The sequence below is a fragment of the Sapajus apella genome, unplaced genomic scaffold (genome assembly GCF_009761245.1).
Source record: "Sapajus apella isolate SASKATOON/1434 unplaced genomic scaffold, GSC_monkey_1.0 scaffold16, whole genome shotgun sequence".
NCBI classification, from domain to species: Eukaryota; Metazoa; Chordata; class Mammalia; order Primates; family Cebidae; genus Sapajus; species Sapajus apella.
The window spans coordinates 13,726,408-13,752,216 of record NW_022436956.1 but is presented as its reverse complement, the minus strand read 5'-3'; the positions used below and the strand labels follow the sequence as shown (position 1 = coordinate 13,752,216).

Genomic DNA, 25,809 nt, shown 5'->3' with positions numbered 1-25,809 from the left:
TGCTGTGGCTCACACCTGTAATCCTAGCATTTTGGAAGGCTGAGGCAGGTGGATCATTTGAGGCCAGGAGTTCAAGACCAGTCTGGCCAACATGGTGAAACTCCGTCTCTACTAAAAATATAAATATTAGCCAGGCATGGTGGTACAAGCCTGTAATCCCCGCTACTCAGGAGGCTGAGGTGGGAGAATCACTTGAACCTGGAAGGCGGAGGTTGCAGTGTGTTGAGATCACGCTGCTGTACTCCAGCCAGGGTGACAGAGTGAGGCCCTGTCTCAAAAAAAAAGAAAAGAAAAAAATCAACCAGGGAAGATACTGTGCATGACAGGACTTGCTGCCCTTGTCCCTAGAAGAGTGTGACATTATGATTGTGCCCCTCAGGATTGACTGGGGAGCAGTGTCAGTTCTTGCTAACAGTGGGAGGCTGGTGTCTAGCTGAGCACAGGTTCTGAGATCAGAACACCTGGGCTGGAATCCCGGATGTGCCATTCATTAGCAATCTAACCTTGGGCCAGGTGATGTACCTTCTCTTGTCCTCCTCTATCACTGAGATGGTGCTTGTTAAACCTTGCTACCCAAAGGGTGGTGGTGGTCTGTGGATCAGCCCTTGGAGATTTCCTGGGAGCTGGTTAGAAATGAAGAATCTCAGGTCCCGCCCAGACGTCTTGAATCAGAACCTGCATTTGACCAGTGTCTGTGGGCATATTACAGTTTGAGAACATTGCTGTAAAGTACTTAGAACAGTGCCAGAAGTGGAGATGTTTTCTGTACATTTTAGCCATTGTCTGTTTCTCCCTTTTCCCTCCTCTTCATTATTATATAGTTTTGAAATGTAAGGGAAAGAATTTAAAATCACTCATGTTGAAGGACCATCTTTGTAAGTAACAAAGGATCTAACCAGCAACTGTGGGCAGTTTCGTAACTCCTCTCTGTGTTATTTTGCTCCTTTTTTTTTTTTGAAACAGAGTCTTCCCTCAGCCTCCTGAGTAGCTGGGACTACAGGTGCATGCCACCATGCCCAGCTAATCTTTGTATTTTTAGTAGAGACGGGCTTTCACCATATTGGCCAGGGTGGTCTTGATCTCTCGACCTCATGATCTGCCTGCCTCAGCCTCCCAAGGTGCTAGGATTAGAGGCGTAAGCCACTGTTTCCGGCAGCTATTTTGCTCTTTAGGGAGTAGCGTCATATTGAGGTCAGAGAGGACTATTTAGTGCAGAAATTCTGTCTGGATGAAAAACCAGTTAGAAGCACAAGATGAGTCCAGGGTGTTCTCTCAAATTCACCTGGAGATTGTACTGGACCGTGAGTCAGCAGCATGGTGTTGCCATGAAGAAAAGACAGCTAGAAAGGAAAGCTCAAGTCGGGGTGCAGTATGAGGCCATGGAACCATCAATCCGCTTGAGTTAACTGCTCACTGGCAGAGGCCTTTTCTGGGCTGTTCTATGTGGAGGAAGGTGGACAACTGTGCACCAGGCTTGAGCATGGTCTTTGTTCTATGGAGCTTATAGTCTTTGTTAATTAGAAATAAGAATCAAGGGCTGGGCGCAGTGGCTCAAGCTTGTAATCCTAGCACTTCGGAAAGCCGAGGTGGGCAGATTGCTTGAGCTCAGGAGTTGGAGATCAGCCTAGGAAACATGGTGAGACCCTGTCTCTACAAAAAATACAAAGAATTAGCTGGGCATGATGGTGCCTGCCTGTAATCCTAGCTACTCAGGAGGCTGAGGTGGGAGGATTGCTTGACCCCGTGAGGTCAAGGCTGCAGTGAGCTGTGATCATGCTACTGTGCTCCAGCCAGAGTGATAGAGCAAGACCCTGTCTCCTTGGTAGGTGGGGGAGGGGGTGGGGAAGAGAAAGAAATAAGAATTATGAAGATAGGTTAAAAATGTCATGTTGGAATTTTTCAACCTGGCCAAGGGAAGGAAAGTTGATTAGCAGTTTATGATGGCCTTCAGGCAGAGGATGGACTCTTACATACTTGCTTTTCACTTCTATTAAGTAGCAGACCCAAAGAGATGGATTTTGTTTGTAGGTGAGAAGTAAGGAAGGGCTCTTTGATAGTGCAGATGGTTTTACCTCCTTGTGCACAATGGCAGTGGCATGGCTGAGAATCTCAGGAAGGCTCCCTACTTGGTTAACGTAGGTCTTTTCTCTCCGCTGGCCAGCACTCCTTCCAGTGCTTGGCCTGTAGATCTGGTCTGTGACCTCCCTACTTAGCACAGAAACGTTAAGATGGAGAAGAGAACATTGTCCTAGAAGGTAACTTGTAGGAATAGAAAGACAACTGGACGTGGAATTGGAAGAAACTATCATAGGTTTGTCTCTTACTAGTGTTATGACCCAGGGCTAGCTATTCATTTCTGGGAATCTTAGTTTTTGTTTATCTATTAAATGGAAATCTCTTAGTCACTCACTGATTTATTCAATTCATTCTCGTTTATTCATTTATTTATCACATTTGTTTACTTGCTCTTTGGTTTATAATGATATTGATTCATTCTAGAAATCTTTGTTGAGTACCTGCTATGCTCCAGGTACGTTGAAAGAGACAAAGGTGAGACTAACTCCGGTTTTTCAGATGAAGAGAGAGAATGTTTATAAAGGAGTATTGTATACTGAAAAATGCTAACTTAATGTAAACTATCACCTTTGTGCCCCTGAAGAAATACATCATGATGGTTTATCAAATTATGGGCTGTCAGAGCTGGAAGGTGCCTTAGTTCCCTTCTCGAGAAGCCATTATTTTGCTCCATGTGATGTTTGAACCTAACCAGGACACTAATGTCCATTCTTGGCCAGCAGAATGGCAGTGAGAAAGTGCTACTTTGTCGATTTACCCACTCAGATTATCTGTGAACTCTCAGCCTGCACAATTTCTGAAGCTGCTTTTGTGGCAGCCCCTTACTGTGTATCTGGTAGTTGGGAACACATACTGTGTGTTGTAATAGTTTCTTCCACTGTGACCCAGATAAAAGCAGAGGCTCTGTCTTGGCCTCTTCTAACCTTAACATCTAGTAAGCATTAAAGATCTGCATGTGCTGTCTGTTCCCTTTCTACATACCTTGCGTTTACATAGGGTGTTGTTTATAAACATTTACATGTTTACATGCCTATTGTGTCTAAAAATTATGTCTTTTATTAGTCTTTGTCTGTCTGTGTCTAGACAGTACCTGGCTCACGTGGAACCCTAAAAACAGGTTTGCTGTTAACTCAGATGAGCAAGGATGGGAATATACCCTGCCCTACTTGGAATTCACCTACCCTTCCTCCCCTCCCTTCCCCAGGCCTCCCTGGCCCTCCCCTCCCCTCCCCTCCCCGGCTTTGTCACCCAGGCTGGAGTGCAGTGGTGTTATGGCACACTGCAGCCTGAAACTCCTGTGCTTAGGCGATCTTTCCATCTCAGCCTCCCAACTAACTGGGGCTACAGGCACAAACTGCCATGCAAGGCTAATTTTGGTATTTTTTTTTTGTAGAGATAGGGTCTCACTCTGTTGCCCAGGCTGGACTCAAACTACTGGCCTCAAGCCATCTTCCCACTTCAGTCTCCCAAAGTGCTGGGGTTACAGGTGTGAGCCACTGCACCTGGCCTCGTTTTTCTTTAATGCTTGTCCCAGTCCCCTTTCCATGATCATTTGAAAAACAACTAAGTTGTTATTAATATATTCATCTATTGGGCTTGTTTTTAACTCACTGATTATATTAATTATGTTTCATATCTCACAAGTAGGTGTGACATACAAATAAGAGAATGAGACCTTCATTCTCTTATTTGTTACTTGCAGTGATAGTGGCCTTGAGACCTCTGGCTCTGGAGGCAGGCAGCTTAGATCAGAATTCTACTTTGCTACTTACTTTCTGTGTTACCTTGGCAGGGTACTGACCTCATGAGCCTCTGATGTCTTATCTGTAAAACAATTTTAATAATTGCACTTGCCATGCAGGGCTGTTGAGTTACCTGAGCTCATTCATTTGAAGAGGTCAGTACTTTATCTTCACCTAGCGAGCACTATGTGTTAATGACAAACATTCTTATGTTTTGTTACTGTGATGACCTCATAGCCAGAAACTGGGATGCAGTAGAGAAACAAATAGGATTGACACACTTGTGGATTCTGCTGCTGTTACCATGTCGTGTCCCACAGAGTTGTAAAACACAGTGCTGGAGAAGGGATTCTGCTCCCAGTATTTTCACATCACTCAGCACCCTTTCATTTCTGTCTCTTGTGCTACGTGATGGAGACCCATGAGAGTTTTCTTTTCTTCTGTATGGAATGCTGTAAGAACAGAACTTCCCAGCAGAAGGATGAAGCATTAGATACATTCTGGGGACAGTTCAACAGATGGCAAAGCAAATCCTCAACTCCATTTCCCTCAGCTATCCGCATTGTCTCTGCCTCTGGATGTAATTTGTTCAACACTTAACTCAGCCATGGTGAGGTGGTTATTATTGTTTCTGTCATTTTTCTCCTGCTCCAGGGACTTGCCTTGGCTTCGGAAGAGAGGCCTGTGTATTCCATGCAGCGGGAACTACCCAGGGTCCCCATGCTTTCTGCCGCCACCTACTTGGGGACAGACACATAGGTTCCCCTCCTCACCTTTGTGGGTTGTCTGGTAACATCTGTAATTTCCTATCTGGGACCTAATGGGAGCTGTATTCAGGACCCAGGATGGGATGTTTGAAAGAGATCTTTCTGCCATTTTCTCATGAACTCTTTCTTTTTCTTCTCCTTTTCTCTATATTCCAGGTGTATGTGTCTTATGACTATGGAAAATCATTCAAGAAAATTTCAGACAAATTCAACTTTGGTGTGGGAAACAGGAGTGAAGCTGTGATTGCCCAGTTCTACCACAGCCCTGCAGACAACAAGCGGGTAAGGAATGGCCATCCCACCTGGCCTGACTTCACAGGATGGGGTTTTGGGAAGATTGCCATACTGAAGGGGGAGCTAGGAGATGGCGTTCTCGGTGATCGTTGCAGCATGTTTGTGCTAACCTGGGTGTTTGTGACAGACTGCTGTTCTCAAGGGGGGCCTGTGCACAATCAGGCAGGCCAAGTACTGGTCGGGCAGGATTTCTTGACAAACAATGGCAGGTTAAACCACAGAAATTCAGCCAAATATTATAATACCTTGCCCAACTCGCAGATGGCAAAAATGTTTCCAGCTACACTGGGACTAACCTTGCAGGCTAATTCATGTTTTCCAAGACACTATCAATGTGCCTGCCTGTGTGCTTCTATGTGTGCGTGTGCGTTCTTGTGTGCATGTGGATACTTGTGTGTATGTGTTCTTGTGCACTTGTGGGTACCTGTATGCATGTGTGTGCTTGTACGCATGTGGGTACCTGTGTGGATGCTTTTGTGTGTGTGGGTACCTGTATGCGTGTGGGAGTACCTGTGTGCATGTGTGGGTACCTGTGTGCATGTGCGTGCTTGTGTGCATGTGGGAGTACTTGTGTGCGGGTACCTGTGTGTATGCGTGTGCTTGTGTGCGTATGGGGGGGTACATGTGTGTATGTGCATGCTTGTGCACATGTGGGTGCCTGTGTGTGTGTGCGTGTGTGTGTGCGCTTGTGTGCATGTGGGGGTACCTGTGTGTACGTGTGGGTACCTGTGTGTGTGTGCTTGTGTGTGTGTGGGTATCTGTGTGTGTGTGTTGGTGCACCCCTCTTCCTCCTGCCTGTGAACCTATACTGATGTGGAAAAGAAAACCAAGGCAGCAGATATTGCTATGCCTCCTGCTTTGTTTTCCCAGCTGGCTGGCCTGGGGGCTTTGTTTCTTCAGTTAGGCAATTTGATTTGGAGAAAGCGTTGACCCTGGGCCCCAGGGAGGTGGCGGCGGAAGGGCGGGAACCCAGCAGACAGCAAGGCTTTCCTGCCCGTTAGGTAGCTCTTAGCTCGGAGAGTTGTATTTCATGGCTTTCTTCCCCACTGTTGTGTTACCTTGTTTGTTTCCAGGCCAGATCTTCTGGGGAAAGACCCTTAGTAGAAAAACTAAGAGAAGCTTTCTAGCAGCAAAAGCTTTTGCTCATCCAGAAAGGAACAAGCAAGCAAGATCTACAGGGTCCTCCTTCCAGTCTCTAGTGCTGGCTTCTCAGGTTGCTTGAGGTCTCTTAGGAGGGGCTGCATTCAAAATATTTAGCAACTGGTGTGGCTTGGGCAGTGACCAATCAGAACAAATCCTGTCTGGAGGAGGCTGGATCCTGGATGTCCCCTGCTGGGCCATGCATTAACTTTTGAGTTGCTGGATTTTCGAGAGGTCCTGGGGAAGGGACCAGGCCATGGAAAGTGTATGTGGTGGGGGCTTAGGAGGGGCCACTTAAGGGTTTCAGGGTAGTGGCTGTTGACCAGGTGGTACAGAGCAGTTGCTTTTTTAACAACTGGAATGGTCATTACTGGTACATGCTTGTTAAAATATCAGTGCTGCCTGATGACGGCAGAGTGGAATGGCAGTTAGAAGCAAACTTCCCTTTCTAATCTGCTCCAGGGTGACAGAGTAATTTTTCCTTCTGAGATGAAAAGCAAGGGAGGAAATTGTTGGAGGGAATTGGTCCCATAGACGGGCCAGCCGACCTTTGTGCCCCACTGCAGTGTTGCCCGGAGTCCTGGTCCCTGGGACTCCCAGAGGTGGGTGGGCCCCGCTACTTGTCTTGCCCTTCACTCCTCTGTGAGGCGGGGAGCCATGCCCAGGTCCAGCTCATAGCTGCCTCTTCTGTGGATGGATCCGTATGCCCCCCACCTCTCAAGAATCAAATAACACCTGCTGATGTATTGTATGCTTGGAAATACACAGTGGATGTTGTGTTCTCACACAAAAATAACTATGAGAGGGAAAGCCTTTGTTAATTAGCCAGAGTTAACTATTACACAGTGTATGTATGCTTTCAAACATCATTTTCTACACCATAAATATGTGTAATATTATGCCAATTAAAATAATTAAATTTGAAAAAAACCTAATCAAATATTACCAAAAGTAATGATCAAAACCGCAATTTCTTTTGCATCAACCTAATAATACCTGGATTTCTCACTTTATCAGGTTGTACTTATCTGATGATGATGATGATTACAATATTTACACATTGTCTCAGAGTTCCCTCTTGCAGAGGTTGTGGCCTCGAAAATGCCCTGTCATCCCTTGGGAATCTTTCCTTTCAGCTTCATCTCCTCCTCCTCACCCCCTGCCATGGTGCACACATGCCTATAGGCAGGCTCCATCTCCTCCTCCCAGCTCCTCCCACAGTGCACACATGTCTATAGGCAGGCTCCATCTACTCCTCCCAGCTCCTCCCACAGTGCACACATGTCTATAGGCAGGCTCCATCTCCTCCCCAGCTCCTCCCATAGTGTACACATGTCTATAGGCAGGCTCCATCTCCTCCTCCCAGCTCCTCCCACAGTGCACACATGTCTATAGGCAGGCTCCATCTCCTCCTCCCAGCTCCTCCCATAGTGTACGTATGTCATACATGTCTATAGGCAGGCTCCATCTCCACCTCCCCAGCTCCTTCTATAGAGCACAGATGTCTATAAGTAGGCTCCATCTCTTCCCCAGCTTCTTCCATAGTGCACAGATGTCTCTAGGTAGGCTTCCCCTTCCTTCCTGCTTGTCGCAGGTTGTGGTGAGCAACTGCTAAGACCACAAGTCTGAAGAGTCAGAAGACAGGACAGATGATGTTTTGGACTTAGAGGAGGAGGGTTAGTATAGGCAGAGGACTGGGGTTTTGGAAGCACTGGGTCTGGAGAAGGAGCAGAGCAGGGGCCGTGGTGTTTGGGGCCAGAGCAAGGGGAAACTGGAGGGTGATTGCAATAAGGTAGTTTAGGAACTGCACAGTGGAATGGGGTGACGTGTTTGTAGCACAAGTGCTGTCTACCTTCGAGTGGTGCATCTTAGATTCTCATGAGTGAATTGGATATTCTTTGGAGTTGGTGGGGATGAAGAAGTCAGAAGAAAAGAGGCTGCCTTCTTGGAGAATTTGTTGACAGTTGGACCTCAGTCCTGGAATAGGCTGAGTGGGTTAGGCAGGCAGCATTCTCTGTAGGCAGTTTCTAATTCCCCAGAGAAGGCTGCTCCTTACCCCCCCTCCAGACTCTCAGGAAGGAAATGGTGAGTCTTACAGTGCTGATTGCTTTTGCCTTTGTCCCCTGGAAGGCAAATTGCCCCACCAGACCTACCACTTCCTGAGAAAAATCACACAAGGCTGGGTGCCTTGCTGTCAACAGCAGGGCGCTCAGCTTAGGCAAATCACCCAGGTGAAAATGTGAGCTGCCAAGGACCATTTGAAATGGTTGAAATGAATGTTAGCAGCTTCTCAGAAAGGTTGAGATGTCAGGAAAGGGCAGTGTGGATGTCCAAGAGCACGAGTGCCTGTGGAAGGGGAGAGAAAGTGCTAGTGTGGCATCCAGCTCCAGACCAAAGGCTTTGCCTTGTGATGGAGATGGAGTGCTCGTGGGCTCATACCAGTTTTGGGTCTATTTTTGCATTAGTCAGCAGTCCCACTTCCTTCTTGGTCCTCTGTGTGCTGCCCTGAACCATTGTGCAGTGCTGGCCACCTGGTACTTCCACCAACATTATGGGGCCCCTGAGATTGGTCAGACAGTATTGAAATATGTCTAGTGTTCTGTTATTTACTTACTTATTGATTTTTTTTTAAATAATAGAGACAGGGTCTTGCTCTGCCATATAATCATAGCTCACTGTAACCTCAAATTCCTGCGCTCAGGTGATCCTCCTGTCTCAGCCTCCCCCAGTAGCTGTGACTACAGGCCTGTGCCACTGCACATCTGGTGCTTTTTACAAAAGGCCACTAAATGTACAGTTAGGTTTCACAGCCTCTACCTCAGCAAAAGCAAGAGCCAGTCCTGCCTTTTTCCAGGCAGAGGTTGGTCCTAGGTAAAATTTCATTCCCATTTTCTAGAGGGATGTTCCTTCATTGCCTTCTCTGCCCTTCCTCCTCCCATTGTACTCTTGGTTTCTCCACTTGAAACTGGAGAAAGTAACTTATGCTGATAGACTGTGGATAAATTCTAGGCTTAGTTTGTTTCCTTTCCAGAGATATTTGTATTTGCAGAAAAAACATAGCTATAAAGCAAAAGAGGAAGCTCCTCTGGAATATTAAGTGACTGCAAACAGGGTTGGAGAGATTGGGGTACACAAAGGCACTCCTGAAATTGCATAGTTTGGGAAGCACCTTGTAAGTCAGCTCTTGGTCAGTCTGTAGGGTTGGCCTCCAGTAAACTTGATAGCCAGGGAGCACAGGGACTTAAAAGTCAGAATAAAATACTCTGTGTCTTCCTGACATGTGCATATGTGACCCTTTATATCACAGCATGAAGTACCACGTGCTCAAGTGATGAATGGGACCTACAAATAATTAGAGCTAGGGGAATTAAATGAGGTTGGATCATAGAAGTCAAGTCTTCATGAGGGACTTAGGATTAGATACTAGCTTCAAGGATGGTATGACCGCAGTAGGCAGAGCAGAGCTGGCAGGAGAGTTTAAGTGGGAGAAAGGCATCTGCAAAGTGCCAACATGTGGTTTCTGTGCAGGACAGCGAGGAGATTCATTTCTCAGTGGTGGAGAGTTTTTATTGAGCTGCTGTGCAATGTCAGACACACCTGGTCTGAAGATGGAGATTGTTTTTTGCCTTGGGGGCTGAAGGGAGACAGTAAAGGGTGTTTGAGTAGGGGAGTAAATGAGTAGTGTACTTCAGGGAAATGTGTCTTCCGGCAATATTCATGACTTTCCCTTTTAGCAGGGAAATATTAGAGAAAAGTCTGGAAAGGGAACTATTGTGGCAATGTAGTGATGAAGTTGCTCAGTCGCTCAACCAAACCTCATATCACCCTCTAAGCATTTCATTTAGGTCCTGGAAGACACCAGGATGAAGAAAACCCACTGCCTCCCTCTAGTTTGTTTAGTCTCTGGTAAAGACATGCGCCGTGCCAGTAGCACTGAAAGGAAAAAGGAAGGCACAAATTTTCAGAAAGATTTTAAAGGAAAACAAAACAGGTTTGGCAGCTGATAGAGACTGAGGACCAAAGGGAGGGATTGGAGTAAAAACCCTTCTCTGCTTGTGAGTAGTGAGGCTGGGAGAAGGCATAGCTGGGAAGGGACTTGGGACACTGGGAGGGAGAATTGGGTTTTGGTGGGAAAGTTTTGAAGAACTCAGTTCTGTGCATAGTAAAATATCTTGGCCCATCAAAAGTGGAGATGGTAAGAAGGTAAAGAAGGTAAACAAAAGTGGAATCTCTGTAAGAAGTCAGGTTCGACTGTAAATTTGAAAGGCATGCCATGCTTATTTTATTTTATTTTATTTTTTGACGCAGGGTCTTACTCCATCACCCAGGCTGGCTGGAGTGCAGTGGTGTGATCTCGGCTCATTGCAACCTCTGCCTCCTAGGTTCAAATGATTCTTGTGCCTCAGCCTCCTGAGTAGCTGGAATTACAGGCATGCCCAGCCAATTTTTGGTATTTTTAGTAGAGATGGGGTTTTGCCATGTTGACCAGGCTGGTCTCGAACCCCTGACCTGAAGTGATCCGTCCACCTTGGACTCCCAAAGTGGCAGGATTACAGGTGTGAGCCTCCCCACCTGGCCCCATGCTTGTTCTTAAGGGCAGTAGTTGAAGCTTTGTGAAAGGATTAAGCCAAAGTTAGCAGCAAATGATGGAAGAAGTATGAGGTTATGTGAGTATGGGGAGTGGGGAGGACCAAGGAGCCAGCAGAGGAGAATCAAATCCTTGAGACGGTCAGGGACTGGGGATGGAGAGTTGAAATGAGAAGGTGTTGTGGATTAGGAGAGAAGGCACACACATGAGTTAAATAGTGCAAGGTAAGACCTATGAATGTAGTTCAGGAAATGTTGCCTTTTTGTTAGAAGAAGAGCTGTTAGGTTGGATGTGAACCAGCCAGGTATTGATGTCAATGCTGCCTAGTCCTGCGTCATGTTGGGTAGCAACCCACTCTCAGTCTCAGTGTCCTCATAATTAAGAAAGTGGATAATAGTAATATCCAAAGCAGTGAGTCATCGTGAACCCTGAATGAGATAGGGCATGCCAAACTTTTAGTTCAGTGCCTGGCACATGGTAAGTGCTCTTGAAAACCTTTAGCTATAACCGTGGACAATAATACATTCTATGACTGTCTGCATGATTTTTAGATTCTCAAAAGTGAGACTGCCAGAAGCCATGACAAAGACTTCCGGGGAAATCTTTCCAAACTGAGAATGCTTCCTTCCCGGAGAACCTATGTGGTTTGGGAGCAGGAAGATGGACTACATTATTTCTAGGGAATACTTTTATGCCCAAAATTATGAAGATCCTCTTAGGATCATAATTGTTTTTTATAACATTGCATTTTCTTGTAGTTTTTGCTTTCAAAACATTTACTGCCTTTTCCAGTTTGATTTAATGATGCTTCTACTGAGTTTAGAGGTTTACCTGAGATGCTGGAGTGGAAACATTAGAGAGCAAATCCACAAAATATGTTCCTGGGAAGTTTATGGTCTGGATTTGGGGAGAGAGTGCAAATGAAAAGGAGTGATCATGGCTGGAAGCAGCATGAGACAAGGGCAAAGTCCACACCAGCACTGAAAGATTTCAGAGCTGGAGGTTGATCTGGGTCAGGTGGATTCCATTAGAGAAAGTGTGCTGGGCTGATCCTGCTGGATTGCTGGACTTTTAGGATGTCAATGACTGGCTGTGGGTGGAACTAGGTCCCTGTTACTCTAGTTTCTAATTCATCATCTCCTGAGCTTTCCTCATTCTTGCAGGAGCCGGGATTGGCCTCTGGGTCTCACCAGGTGTGTCCTCGAGGCCTTACGTCGTCTGTGCTTCCCAGCCTTGTTTTCCAGTCATTTCTCTCAGGCCCTCAAGACTGTTGGCTGGGTGCAGTGGCTCATGCCTGTAATCCTACCACTTTGGGAGGCTGGGGCGGGCTGATTGCTTGAGCTCAGGAGTTTGAGACCAGCCTGGGCAACATGGCAAGACTCTGTTTCTACAGAAAATACAAAAACTTAGCTGGTTGTGATGGCACACACCTGTAGTCCCAGCTACTTGGGGGGCTGGAGTGGGAGGATCTTCTGAGCCTGGGGAGGTCAAGGCTGCATTGAGCTGTGATGATGTCACTGCACTCGAGTCTGGGCAACAGGCTGAGACCCTGTCCCTGTCTCAAAAAAAAAAAAAAAAAAGACTGTCCTCAAACCCATGCTGTATCTCTTTTCCCCCTTTGTGCCCAAACCCACACTTCCCTAGATGTGGAATGTTCTTTCCCTGTGGGAGTCTCACCTGCCCTTCGAGGCCCACCTCTTCCATGGAAGCATTCTCATCTCTCAATCTGGAGAGGCACTCACAGGACTCTGGTCATGGCTTCTCATTCAGCCTCACTTTCTCTTAACGCATGGTTAGCCCTGGACATGTTTGTGTCCTGTGTTAGATTTCGAGCTACTTACTTGAGGGAAGGCACCTTGGGTTTTCGTGGCAGCTGTTAAGTGTCTGGTCCGTGGTGGGAATGTAGGACACATGTGTTAGGTTGAATTGCCTGCATCCTCCCCAGGGAACTCTTTCAGCCACAGCCACTGACCAGTCTAACTTGTTCAGATTCACTCATCCACGAAGAAGCTAAAATGAGGCCCCTGCTCACTAGAGCTACTTCCTGCTCTGCCCCAGAGTGAGCCTGCCAACCACAGTGGGAGCCTGGTCCCCCGAGTTGCCAGTCACCTGGCATAGCTATAAGAAGGAGAAACTTATCTTCTTAGATGGAAGTGATTTTAGTGCTTTTCCCAGAAAGCCCATGTCCCATAGCTGCTTGGAGGATGCAGGGAGACTCAGCCGTCCCATCTGTGTTTAGCCAATCTGAAGAGTAGGACTTCCCTGTCCCAGATGCCAGTAACTACCCTCTGACTGTGACCGAGTGACCCACTAGGGAATGGAAATTGCTAATTCCATTGAAAGGAAAAAGTAGAAAGGTTTGACCAGCTTCATAACCTAGTTAAACAAGCCTACCTTGTGGCTTCATCCTGGTCCATCTCCAGGCCCCTCCTTTTGCTGAGCCTTGTTTGGAGTGCACCAGTGTCTTTTTATTGCCATCAGATGGGGAGAAAGCCATTGTGGAAGCCCTGTAAGGCCATGGTGCCTGTTGGTGCCAGTTGGCCCCTGCACATGTGTGTACTCGCGTGGACTCGCTTATGGTTTAGGGGAGTGTTGGGCAGCTCTGGCCAGGGCCTGCTTTGAACTTACCTTCTTTCCCTTGCAGTACATCTTTGCAGACGCTTATGCCCAGTACCTCTGGATCACGTTTGACTTCTGCAACACCCTCCAAGGCTTCTCCATCCCATTTCGGGCAGCTGATCTCCTCCTACACAGTAAGGCATCCAACCTTCTCTTGGGCTTCGACAGGTCCCACCCCAACAAGCAGGTAAGAGAGCTTTTGGAACACCGTTGCATGGAGCTTCTGGAATTTTCTCCTCTGCTTCTGTGGATTATGTGTCCTCTGAGTGACCTCACCTCCTGCCTCTCCCTCCTTCTCTCAGGCTTAGCCTTTGTAGCTACTATTTCATTTACCAGGGCTCAGGAAAAATACCTCCTCCTGGCACTCTCAGTTGGCAGCCCAGCCAGCCATCAGCACCCAGCACTTGGTAGTTGGCAGGCCCCTGTGAGTTGATTGTCGTGCCCTTCTTCATGCAGATGCACCTTTGTTAGCCCTTGGGGTAAATTGAGGCTCTGGAATTTAATCAGAGAGACAGCCAGTTAGAGAAGGCTGACTTCTGATCTCTTCTGGGACCTCTTACTGAATTTCTGTTCTGCTTTCCCCATCCTCCACCTTAAACACTGCTTTTGCCTCCCATTTATTTGAAGTTACCATTAACTGTAATTGTCTTCCTTTCAGTGCATGCATGTGTATCATATAAATGTGTGTATTTTCCTCCTTCAACCCAGGTTTGAAGGAAATCTGAGAGATGAGGAAAGAGCCTGAGTAAGATTTATATCTCAGGGTTGAAACTTGCCAAGTCAAGGATATTGGCTTGGCAAAAATCTGTGAAACTTGTAGATCCTGTATGATTGGATTTACAGTGAGCCTTGAATGTTTTTGCTCAGAGAAACCTTGGAACATTTCTTTGCAGGTTGTTTAACCAAAACAAAGGTCTGTTTACCTTTGCTTGCCTTAGGGAGTAACCTAAGTATGGGCTGGATCAGTTTACTAGTGGAGGGGGAATTATTATTATTTTGGGTCTCATGCTTCTTAATACATGGTCGCTAGGGCCAGAGGAACCTTCAGGTTCCATGTGTGGAAGTTGAGGGTCTTTGGCAAAGATCAGCAAGTTAATTCCTCATTGCCACAGCCTGTGTATTCAGTTGATTCCCTGTGGGGCTCTGTACGTAGCTGGTGTCCTCTGCAATCATCTTTACTTACCAGGGCCCATTATGGTTTTTTTTTCTTCCTTTTTTTTATGTTAAAACACTCATAACATGCAATTTACTATCTTAACCCTTTTAAGCACGCAGTTTTATTGAGTACTTTCATTTTGTTTTGCAGCCATCACCACCATCCATCTCTAGAACACTTTTCATCTTGCAAGACTGAAACTCTGCACCCATTAAACAATACCTCTCTGCCCCCCAGCCCGTGGCAACCACCATTCTGTTTTCTGTCTGTATGGTTTTGCCTACTCTAGGTACCTGCTAAGTGGAATTATATACTATTAGTCCCTTTGTGACTGACTTATTTCACTTAGCAGAACGTCCTTGAGATTAATACGTACTGTAGCATGTGTCAGAGTTTTCTTTCTTTTTAAGGCTGAATAATATTCTATTGTATGCACAGACCATATCTTGCTTATTTGCTCACCCCTCATGGACACTTGGATTGCTTCCACATTTTGGCTGTTGTGAATAATACTGCTATCCATGAAAAGTCTTTAAGGACACCGTTTCTTTGTTGAAAAAATGCTGAGTATAATCATCCTTTGGTTTTTACTCAAGACTAACCTAGAGGCTAGTCTTGAGTAAATATAATTTCTGGTAATCCGTAAATGGAAGGCAAGGCCTACTCATTTTTCCTTCCAGTTGCTATTGAGAGAAGAACACATAGGCACACAGTGGTCTTTCCTTTCTTGCCCTCGTTTGCTTTTGGAGCAACTTTGCTGGCTTTGGCAATCTCAGTGCCTGCCTTCACAGACAGTGTGTCATGGAAGGTGGGATTTCAGTAGGCGTTTAATGGTGATGCCATTCAGGTTGTATTACACATGCCTCTTGCATCATGCCCACTTGTCTTTGCAGCTGTGGAAGTCAGATGACTTTGGCCAGACCTGGATCATGATTCAGGAACATGTCAAGTCCTTTTCCTGGTAAGTTGTATCCTCTAATAAATCTTGATGTACATGACCTCCTTTCTCCAGCTCTAGCTCCTTCACGGTGGACAAACCTGCCTTCACCTGAAATGTCAAGCATTTGGTTCAGTAAATACATTTTTCCAGATCTGAGAATTAGAGCTACAAATGCAATGATCTCACTGGGGGAACGAGTGGGTGGGATGAGAAAGTAAGGTTATTTATGAGAGGAGTGGTAGAGCTTTTGCATTTTTCAATCCATCAGGGAACCCAGGGGAATCTTGAGGCTCTTGCATGTTTGTAGAGTTTCATTTTTAGAGCATCATATTAGAAGTGGGAGTTGTTCTCTATATAAAATTCATGCATCTCGCTGGGCGCAGTGGCTCATGCCTGTAATCCCAGCACTTTGGGAGGCCAAGATGAGCAGATCACCTGAGGTCGGGAGTTCAAGACCAGCCGGGCCAACATGGTAAAACCCTGTCTTTACTGAAAAATACAAAAATTAGCTGGACATGGCAGTGTGCGCCTATAATCCCAGCTACTCTGCTTGGGAGGTTGAGGCAGGAGAATTGCTTCTACCCGGGAGGCAGAGGTTACAGTGAGCCGAGATCTCATCACTGTACTCCAGCCTGAGCGATAGACTGAGACTCTTTCTCAACAACAACAGCGACAACAATAAAATTCCTGCATTTGTTCATAACATTTTCTTGAATGTCTGTTAAGTATAAAGCTTACTAGATGCTTAAAGGTATAAGAAGTTGAATAATTTATGGCTATAGTTATTAAGGAGATTACAGTTTAGGAGGTAAGGAAAGACATTTCGGGTACATAACACACATTGTGACAGAGGCAAAGAGGTAACAGACATGGCATGAAAAGCCAAAGAGAGGACTTATTCTTCCAGATGGGAGGATCACAGACAGCTTTGTAGAGGAGGTTGCCCTTGATCTGGGATGAGCACAACATGTAGGATGTCCCTGTGTGGAGGTGTGGAGGACGGGAATTCCAGACAGAGGAACAAAGTGGCCAAAGGCACAGGACAAGCCACTGTGGTGCTTGGGTAGAGAACATGAACTCTTAGTTTTAGTTTTCGATAGTGTATTGGGTGAAGTTTTGAAACGGAAGTAGGTATTAGAATCTGTATTGCTTGAAAAAAGAATTTGGGCTACCTTCTAAAAACAATGGGATACTACTGCTTTAAGAAGAGGAATGGGGGCCGGGCGCGGTGGATCACGAGGTCAAGAGATCGAGACCATCCTGGTCAACGTGGTGAAACCCCGTCTCTACTAAAAATACAAAAAATCAGCTGGGCATGGTGGCGCGTGCCTGTAATCCCAGCTACTCAGGAGGCTGAGGCAGGAGAATTGCCTGAACCCAGGAGGCGGAGGTTGCGGTGAGCCGAGATCGCGCCATTGCACTCCAGCCTGGGTAGCAAGAGCGAAACTCCGTCTCAAAAAAAAAAAAAAAAAAAGAAGAGGAATGAAATAAACAGATTGTACTAAAAGAAGTACTTCTTCTAGAAGTAAATGGTAATATACTTATTATAATTTATATTACAGTGATAAAGTAGCATAGGATTTTGAATTATATGAACTTGTACATGTGCAGGCAAATGTGTAGGACAGATTTCTAGAAGTGAGTGTGATGGGTCAGTGGATTTATCTAACAGCTCATCCATTCACTCACATGGATGACTGATAGATATTGCAAACTTGACACCTCCCAAATTGACTCTTGATCTTCACTGCTCCAGATCGGCTCCACTCATAATCTTTCTCATTTGCACAGGCCAAAATCTTTGGAGTCATTATTGATTTCACATTTGTTTTATGCTTTGCATTCATTCTGTCAGGAAATCCTATTGGCTCCACCTTCAGTATATATCTAGAATCTTCTACTCAGGTACCGCTTTTACTGTAAGCCTCCAGTGTCATTGTTCATTAGTTTCCCAACTAGTTTTTCTGCTTTTACTCTTGTTTTTCTGTCATTAACTCTCAGTATGTAACCAGCTTGATCCTATTCAAACAAGTTAGATCATTTTGTTCCTCTGCTTCAAATACTTTAATGCTTCATCATTTCTCTCAGATTAAATGTCAGATACCTTCTTACCACAGGGAGCAGGATCTTTGCAATTGCTGTTTTCTCTGCCTAAAATGCTCTTACCCAAAATATACTTACTGCTTATTCCTTTACCTCATTCCAGTCTTTGCTCATTCCAGTTTTTTGCTTCTAACTTTGCTCAAACAACTTGGCTTCTAAATGAAGCCCACCTCATTTATGCCCACCTTAGGATCCTATTTAAAGCTGCACCTGGCTGGGCATGGTGGTTCATGCCTATAAACCCAGCACCTTGGGAGGCCAAGGTGGGTAGATCATTTGAGGTCAGGAGTTCAAGACCAGCTGGAAAACATGGTGAAACTCCGTTTCCACTAAAAATACAAAAATTAACTGGGCGTGGTGGCAGGTGCCTGTAGTCCCAGCTACTCTGGAAGCTGAGGCAGGAGAATTGCTTGATCCTGGGAGGTGGAGGTTGCAGTGAGCCGAGATTGTATCACTGTACTCCAGCCTGGGCGAAAGACCAAGACACTGCCTCAAAAAAAAAAATAAATTAAATTAAAAAAAATAAAATTGCACCTACTCCCCCATTACTCCAAATCTCCTGTACTGTGTTCTGTTCTATTTTGTATAGCATTTAACCACATTCTAATATACTATTACTATGCTTATTATTTGTCTTTCTCTCTTCAACAGAATGAAAGCTCCCCAAGGGCAGGGACTTTTGTCAGTTTTGTGCACTGCTATATCCACAGTAAATGAATCCTTAAAATTGTAACTTGGGTAGAGATTGCCAGATTTGTTATAGAAAATGTCAAGATTTTGGGAAGCCAAGGTAGGCGGATCACGAGGTCAAGAGATGGAGACCATCCTGGCCAACATGATGAAATCCCGTCTCTACTAAAAATACAAAAATTAGCTGGGCATTGTGGTGTGTACCTGTAGTCCCAGCTACTCGAGTGGCTGAGGCAGGAGAATCACTTGAACCCGGAAGGCGGAGGTTGTAGTGAGCCAAGATCATGCCAGTGCACTCCAGCCTGGGTGACAGAGGGAGACTCCATCTCAAAAAAAAAAAAAAAAAAAAAAGTGTCAAGTTTGCACCCATCTTAACAATGTAGAATAGTGTCTCTCTCCATAGCCAGTGTGTTAGGGAAGAAATATTTTGTCTGTGGTTTTAGTTTTTTGCATTTTCCTTATTATGATTTAGAACATCTTTTAATCTGCTTAAAGGTCATTTATTTCTATTTTTAGTGAGAAAATATTTCACTATTTTTTTTTTTTTTCAGTGAGAGTCTCACTCTGTTACCCAGGCTGGAGTGCAGTGACACTATCATAGCTTACAGCAGCTTCAAATTCCTGGACTCAAGCAGTCCTCCCACCTCGGCCTCTCAAGTAGCTATGACTACAGGCCTGTGCATCCATGCCTAGCTAATTTTTAATTTTTTTTTTTGTAGAAAGGAGATCTGCCTATGTTTCCCAGACTGATCTCAAACTCCTGGCCTCAAGCAATACTCTCACCTTAGCCTTCCGAAGTGCTGGGATTGTGGTCTTATTTATTTATTTGTTTGTTTGTTTGCTTAAGCATGATCAGGTTGGAATGCAGTGGCATGATCTCAGCTTACTGGTATATTCACTGTGGATATATCAGTGCACAGCCTCTGTCTCCCTGTTTCAAGCAATTCTCCTGCTTTAGTCTCCCAAGAAGCTGGGATTACAGGTGACTGCTGTCACGCCCGGTTAATTTTCGTATTTTTAGTAGAGAAGAGGTTTCACTATGTTGGCCAGGCTGGTCTTGAACTTCTGACCTCAGGTGATCTGCCTGTTTTGGCCTTCTAAGGTGCTGAGATTATAGGTGTGAGCCACTGTGCCTGGCCTCATGCTCCTTTTCTATTTGATTATTAGTCTTTTCATGATTGATTTCAAGGAGCTCTTTATATATTTGAGATTAGCCCTTTGGGTGTGATGCGAAATAGATTGTATGCGTGTATGTATTTTTATCTCCTAGTTTTTCATTTGTTTTTAGATTTTACTTGTAGTTTTAGTCCTCATTAACTGTAATGGCCCCAGAAGCTGTAGATACTGCTTGTGTTTCTTTTAGTTCTCCATGTAAAGTGGTATGTCTTTGAGTTGGTATTGCTTCCCTAGTAATAGAGGATGGTAAAGATGGAGCCTTAGAGCTGACCATCGTCAGACAGCCATAGACTCTGTTTATGTTTCCACAGAGGGTCGCTGTTTCCGACCCTTTTGTTATTTTCCTTGAGCAGAAGTTAGGGGATCTTAGTGAAATTATAACCATAGTCTCGTCCAAGGATAACCTGTGCTCAAGGAAAACCATTAGAACTTTCTTTTGTTTTATTTGAATTTTGAAGGGAAAATTGTTTTTTTTTTTTAATCTGCTTAGGAAACTATAAATTATGAGGGCACCAGCAGAAGTACTAGATAAGGGAACTTATAATTTAGAATTTTTATCTATTTATGTATTTTTTTGGAGACAGAGTCTTGCTGTGTCGCCCAGGCTGGAGTGCAGTGGCGCGATCTCAGCTCACTGCAACCTCCACCTCCAGGGTTCAAGCAATTCTCCTGCCTCAATCTCCTGAGTAACTGGGACTACAGGTGCATGCCACCATGCCTGGCTAATGTTTTTGTAATTTAGTAGAGACAGGTTTTCTCCGTGTTGCCCAGGCTGGTCTCGAACTCCTGAGCTTAGGCAATACACTTGCCTCAGCCTCCCAAAGTGCTAGGATTACAGGTGTGAGCCACCACTCCCTGCCACAATTGAGAAATTTTAAGTTCTAAAATTGTACCTTTTGCCTCTGTGTAGATATACGGATATCTTGGGAGAAAGGACTGGCTCATCTCATTTAAGCTAGTGATGCGTCTTTAAGGGGTAGGCTATTTGGAGGATTTTCCCTTCTAGGTTTCCCCATAATCTAGTCTCTCAGAATAGTGATGTACATTTGTTCAACAATGCTTGGAAGTTGGGAGCAGCAGGAGTGAGGAGAGCTAATAATTTACATCGTCCAGAGCTGGAGATTGGCAAGACAGAATAGTGGAAGACCTGAGGAGGCTAAGGGGACTCAAAGATACTCTGTGGAATACAATTGAGGGATTTTAGGTGAGGCCAGGTGATGCTGATGACTGCTCAGCGATAGAGCCATGATTGAAATTTCTCAATGAGGGCAAAGACAATAGAAAGTAGGTGTCAGTGAGCGTAAGATATTGGAAGTCTAAGTGATTGCAAACTATAAGAACTTGTAGGTTGAGCAGCTTACAGAAAAGGGAGGTCCAAATATGGATTACAGAAGAAAATTGGGATGAAAGTCACAGTTCTTTCTATCTCTAGGTGTTGGCTGCTGCTTTTGGCGAGGAAGGAATAATAGAGGTGAGCTGGGTCTCAAAATAGCTCAATAAAGGTTCCTTCCTCTGTGCCGTTTTAAAAATACCAAGCAGCCTCATTTTAATTTGCATATCCTCTGGCTAGAGGAAGTACTTTAATCAGTACTTCTAATTGTGGAAAAGAAGAGAACATGCCACCACCCACCCACACATGCACACAGAGTATCTGATAATGAAGAATAGTTTTCTCCTACACTAGGACCAACGCTGCTGGTTTCTCCATTGTCCTGAATATCCAGATTGTAGAGCAAAACCCAAGTCTTCTTCCATTGTAAAAAGAAGCTGTTTTTCCTTTGTTTTTTGAGGCAGGGTGTTGCTCTGTTGCCTAGACTGGAGTGCAGTGGCACAATCATGGCTTACTGCAGCCTCAGACTTCCAGGCTTCCAACCATCCACCTCAGCTTCTTGAGTAGTTGGGGCTACAGGTACATGCCAGCTAATTTTTTTTTTAATTTATTTTTTGTAGAGGCACAGTCTCACTATGTTTCCCAGACTGGTCTTAAACTCTTGGGTTCAAGTGCCCCCACTCCCTACCCTAGCCTCAGCCTCCCAAAGTGTCGGGATTACAGGTGTGAGCCACTGCGCCTGGCAAAAGAGACTCTTGTTTTTCTGTTTTTTATCTTTCTTTTTGGGAGGGGTAGGGGAGAACATGCCCTTACAGTATATCTCTGGAGGAATTTGACACGATTACTTTCATTATTCTGAGAGCCATCGTGCCTATGGAATTGCATAAGGGCAAATACATAACTGAGGCCTTCTGTCCTTCCTTAAATTATCACTTTGTATTCTCACTACAAGGCTATCTTCCCAGCCTTTTCATTTATTTTTTTCCCATTTGCTGAATGGTTCCCATGGCCTTGGTGTTCTTGAGAATGTTAGGAGACCTGGAGCAGATAAGTTGTCCTCTGAGCTGCTATGTGGGGCTTCTTTGGGGAACACTGGCTCAGAAGTTCTTCTCCAAGGTAGTTTGGCCTAGTCATTCCATGTTTTCATTTTGCATTAGCTTCTCTAGCTGGCCCATAGATCCGTTGCAGAAAGTATCTCTTTAGCTAGGGATACTATAGGGTAGAAAGACATCTAAGACATGGCCTTCCAAGGCATCTATACTGTGTCTAGGAAGCTCAGACAAATACGTAATGGTGAACAATAAAATGCAGTGTCTAAGAGGCATTACTGCATAAAGGAATAAGACTGATTCTAAAAATCAACCAATTCTAGGGGTTTTATACTTTTGTTTGGAGCTCAAGCTCATATAAAAGGCTTGAAATTGAGTGCTGCAGAGGCATGTTATTGCTGGTGTTGAGAGAAGAGAGGACAGCCCTCAGGAAGGCTTCTTGGAAGATGAAGACTTGAGCTTGATGACAGAGGAGAGTAGGAATTAGATGGAGGGATCCAAGTGTGTGCAGAGGGCGCCTCCTCACGGGAGTGTACCATCTGCAAAAGCACAGTGGGGGAAAGGTGCCCTCCCTTTCTGAAGGACTTTAAGATCACTGTATGTGAGAAAGAGTTTGTAGAAGAGCCGCGTGGGAGACGAAATGCACAGGCAGTAGGGCTCCAGATTGCTGAGATCCATGACATTGGCAGGGGACAGACAGACAGGGCAGCATCCCTTGGAAGGATCAGGCTCAGGGGTTCATAATGTGCGTTCTCCAGTGATGTTCTTTTGAGGATGTAGCACCTTGTAACAACTCTCTTTCATTCTTCTGAGGTTGGAAACTTGAGGCCGGAAACTTGCTTATGGCTTCAAGCAGTCCCTTGCTTATTTATTTTAAAACATTCTATCTTCTGTTACTACTTTTTGCTCGTCTCAGGCAGGGCCGGGTTGTCTTGGGCTAAACTCAGGATGCTTTGAAAACAACATAAAACATTTTACAAATGGCAATTTTGTCCCCTCTATCCTGAGTCAAGGAGTAACCAGAGATATATTTGAGGCACAGAGAGTATCATCTGTAGGTCACAGATGATACTATACCATAGTAGGCCTAAAGTCTAGTTAATTATCCTCATTGCAAAACCTCCAGACCTCTAGTAATGAAATGTGCAAATGATAACAACCTTTTTTTTTTTCTTCCAGGGGAATTGATCCCTATGACAAACCAAATACCATCTACATTGAAAGACATGAACCCTCTGGCTACTCCACCATTTTCCGAAGTACAGATTTCTTCCAGTCCCGGGAAAACCTGGAAGTAATCCTTGAGGAAGTGAGAGATTTTCAGCTTCGGGACAAGTACATGTTTGCTACAAAGGTGGTGGTAAGTTGAATGCTTTAAAGAATAAACTACTTTTGAGTTTCCTTTATGAAGTTTGGCATTCTGTGATTAAACAGGTGAGTTTGCATAAGCAGCAATTGGATGGATGTACTTGGGATAGATTGACTGAAGGATTCTCAACATTGACGACATTGACGAACATTCCCAAAGGGCTTGGCAGGTGCCAGGAAGTCAGAGGAGTGGAGAGGCCTAGGACAAACACTCCAAGTGGCTCTAGGCTCCAGGAATTTGGTTGTTTCCTGGTAGCCAAGCATCCTTCACAAAGACATATTTCTTTGAAAAGAACAAAGAATTGAGAGGGGAGGGTGGCTCAGTGGCTCCTTTCCTTTAATCCCTCTGCCTGATTTCCTTTAAACTTAGGCCGATTTCTTAGAGATTTTTCAACACATGCTAATTTACATGGCTAATAGGATGTGTAGTCATTGGCTAGTGGGAGTTAATGCTCTAAGAAAAGCAGTAATTAAGCTTCCAGCTGTCAGTAAGTAGCTTAACTCTCAGCCTTTGGGAAAAATCTTCCCCTTGATTTGATGTGTTGGAGCCAGATGCTGAAATGGTGGGCTTGCTCATTTAAAAGAGCTGATTACTTAACAGGACTTGTCTTGCAACTGTATCACATTCAGTCTTTATCACCCTGGTTGTAAAGGGAAAAACCAGGCCCAGCCAAGGGCAGGTGGGGCTCTTATTTCTGGGAGGCTACTAGCTTGCTTTCCTGATGGCGCCATTCCCTTGTTGACTCAGGCTCTGTTGAAGACCTTTGCTAACTGGGAGGTGGCTCTTTGTCACTGCTAACCTTAGAGACTGAAATCAATGGTAATGTTTTCCTTCAGGTTCCCATATACTTCTGCAATTGGTAGCAGGCCAAGTGGAAATAGGTCAACCTTCTTGGTAGGATTTTAGGGTCAAGAGAGGACCTCCCCAACAGGAAAAGCAGGGAGTAAGGACAGAATGAGCAGAGAGATGTGGGTGGCTAAAGGCCAGAGGCATTTCCAGTTACATACCTTGCAAAACGTTCTGAAAAACCACTAGCCTACGGCAGTTTTTCTTGTCAGGCCATTTGCATTGACCCACAGACATTGGCTCATTGCCTTCCTGCCTTGCCTGTCTCTTTCTCTTTCTCTTAGACACAGATACACAAATATGTATAGCAGTCCAGAAACACAAGCATCCTTGAATGGCTTTGGGGTTAGGGTGATGGGAACACAGATGAGAAATCAGGTCCAAGCATTGATGCCTTGTGACATCAGTTGGACAGTCTTGAGTTTTCAGTATCGTCTGAAACTTTGTCTTCAGTTCTCCAGTGTTTATAGGCCTTTTCTGCCTTAGTTCCTTGGGCCTGGGGTTATTGTGTGATTTTAATTTTGAACTCTAAAACGCACTGACTGACTGCCTGGTTTGTCCTCCTTTTTGTGTGAACTGGGGCAGGATGGATAGCTGTTATGCATTTCTCTTAACTGGGTTATTCCTAGGTGTCACGGCTGAGAGTTTAAGTTATATCCTAGCTGGGCTGGGTGTGGTGGCTCATGGCCTGTAATTCCAGCAATTTGGGAGGCCGAGGCGGGTGGATCACTTGAGGTCAGTAGTTCGAGACCAGCCTGGTCAACATGGTGAAACCCTGTCTCTACTAAAAATACAAAAATTAGTGGTGCGTTGGTGCACGCTTGTAATCCCAGCTACCTGGGAGGTTGAGGCAGGAGAATTGCTTAAACTAAGGAGATGGAGGTTGCAGTGAGCTGAGATCACGCCACTATACTCCAACCTGGGCAACACTGCAAGACTCCATCTCATAAAAAAAAGAAAAAAGAAAGTTATATTCCAGCTGGAGCTTTCTGTGCCCTCCGTTCCGATCTAACAGCTATGTCTGTTCTCCAGGTGTAGTTGATTTACAGAGTGCCTGTGGTGAGTTTTTAATTAAACCTGGCCACTGGTAAGATTAAGGGTCATGTTTGTTTTGATCTCACTCATACAGTACCCAGTGCCTTGCACAATGTTTGGTGCACAACAGATGCTCAATAGAGTTGAATGAATGCCATGTTTGCCCACCTAATTTAAAAAATAGTCAATTTTTAGAAATTTGGTGGGAGAGGTATTAAATTATTGGTACTTTTAAGCAAGTCTTAACTTTCTGTATGGCTTATTTATATGCTGTTGGTGGCAAAATTGTAGTTATGTGTTGGCTTCTTTTCCTGTGCATGGATGAGCTACCAGATTCCAAGGTCAGTGGTGTTAGTGAGAGGATGTAGGTAGATGGGTTAAGTTGCCACTGGGAGGTGTTTCCCAAATTGTAGTCTTAGGAGTACCCACGTCAGCATCAGGCAAGGACAGTTGTTAGAAGTGCAGATTCAGGGCCCAAATGCACTTTTCCCCAGAGCATCCCAAGGATGCCTAAGGATCACCAGCTTGAGAAACTCTGACCAGAGCCTTCCACAGGCAGATGCTTCAAGAAGAATTATACTGTCTAGGGATTATTTCTGAAAGGATGGATTGATGAGAAAAGAAACACAACTGGCTGTGGATAGCACATACAATATGTGCTTTCCTCCATTTTATTACATCAGACTTCTAAACCACAAGGATAAACAAAGTCGGCCTTGGTCAGATAACCCTCCCAGTAGGAGTGTTGAAGCCTAAAAGTATAACTTTTTATCTGGGGCCTGTCTGGTTTTAAGGCTGCGTGGGCTTGGGGAATTCCAGCTGGCTTTAATGTTAAATGAATTCACATCAAATTGGGAAAATCAAAGAACTGATTTTAAAACTACGGAAA

At 44.9% G+C, this 25,809-nt stretch overlaps 1 protein-coding gene across 1 annotated transcript in view; it reads left to right on the top strand.

Moving 5' to 3' along the window:
* Positions 1-25,809, top strand: part of SORL1 (sortilin related receptor 1) — a 173,687-nt gene that overhangs the window by 21,221 nt on the left and 126,657 nt on the right. The window contains exons 3-6 of the mRNA XM_032285161.1: positions 4,742-4,867; positions 13,252-13,413; positions 15,276-15,343; positions 22,850-23,030. Of these exons, the coding sequence (XP_032141052.1) occupies positions 4,742-4,867; positions 13,252-13,413; positions 15,276-15,343; positions 22,850-23,030 (537 nt within the window). The remainder of the gene's footprint in view (positions 1-4,741; positions 4,868-13,251; positions 13,414-15,275; positions 15,344-22,849; positions 23,031-25,809) is intronic.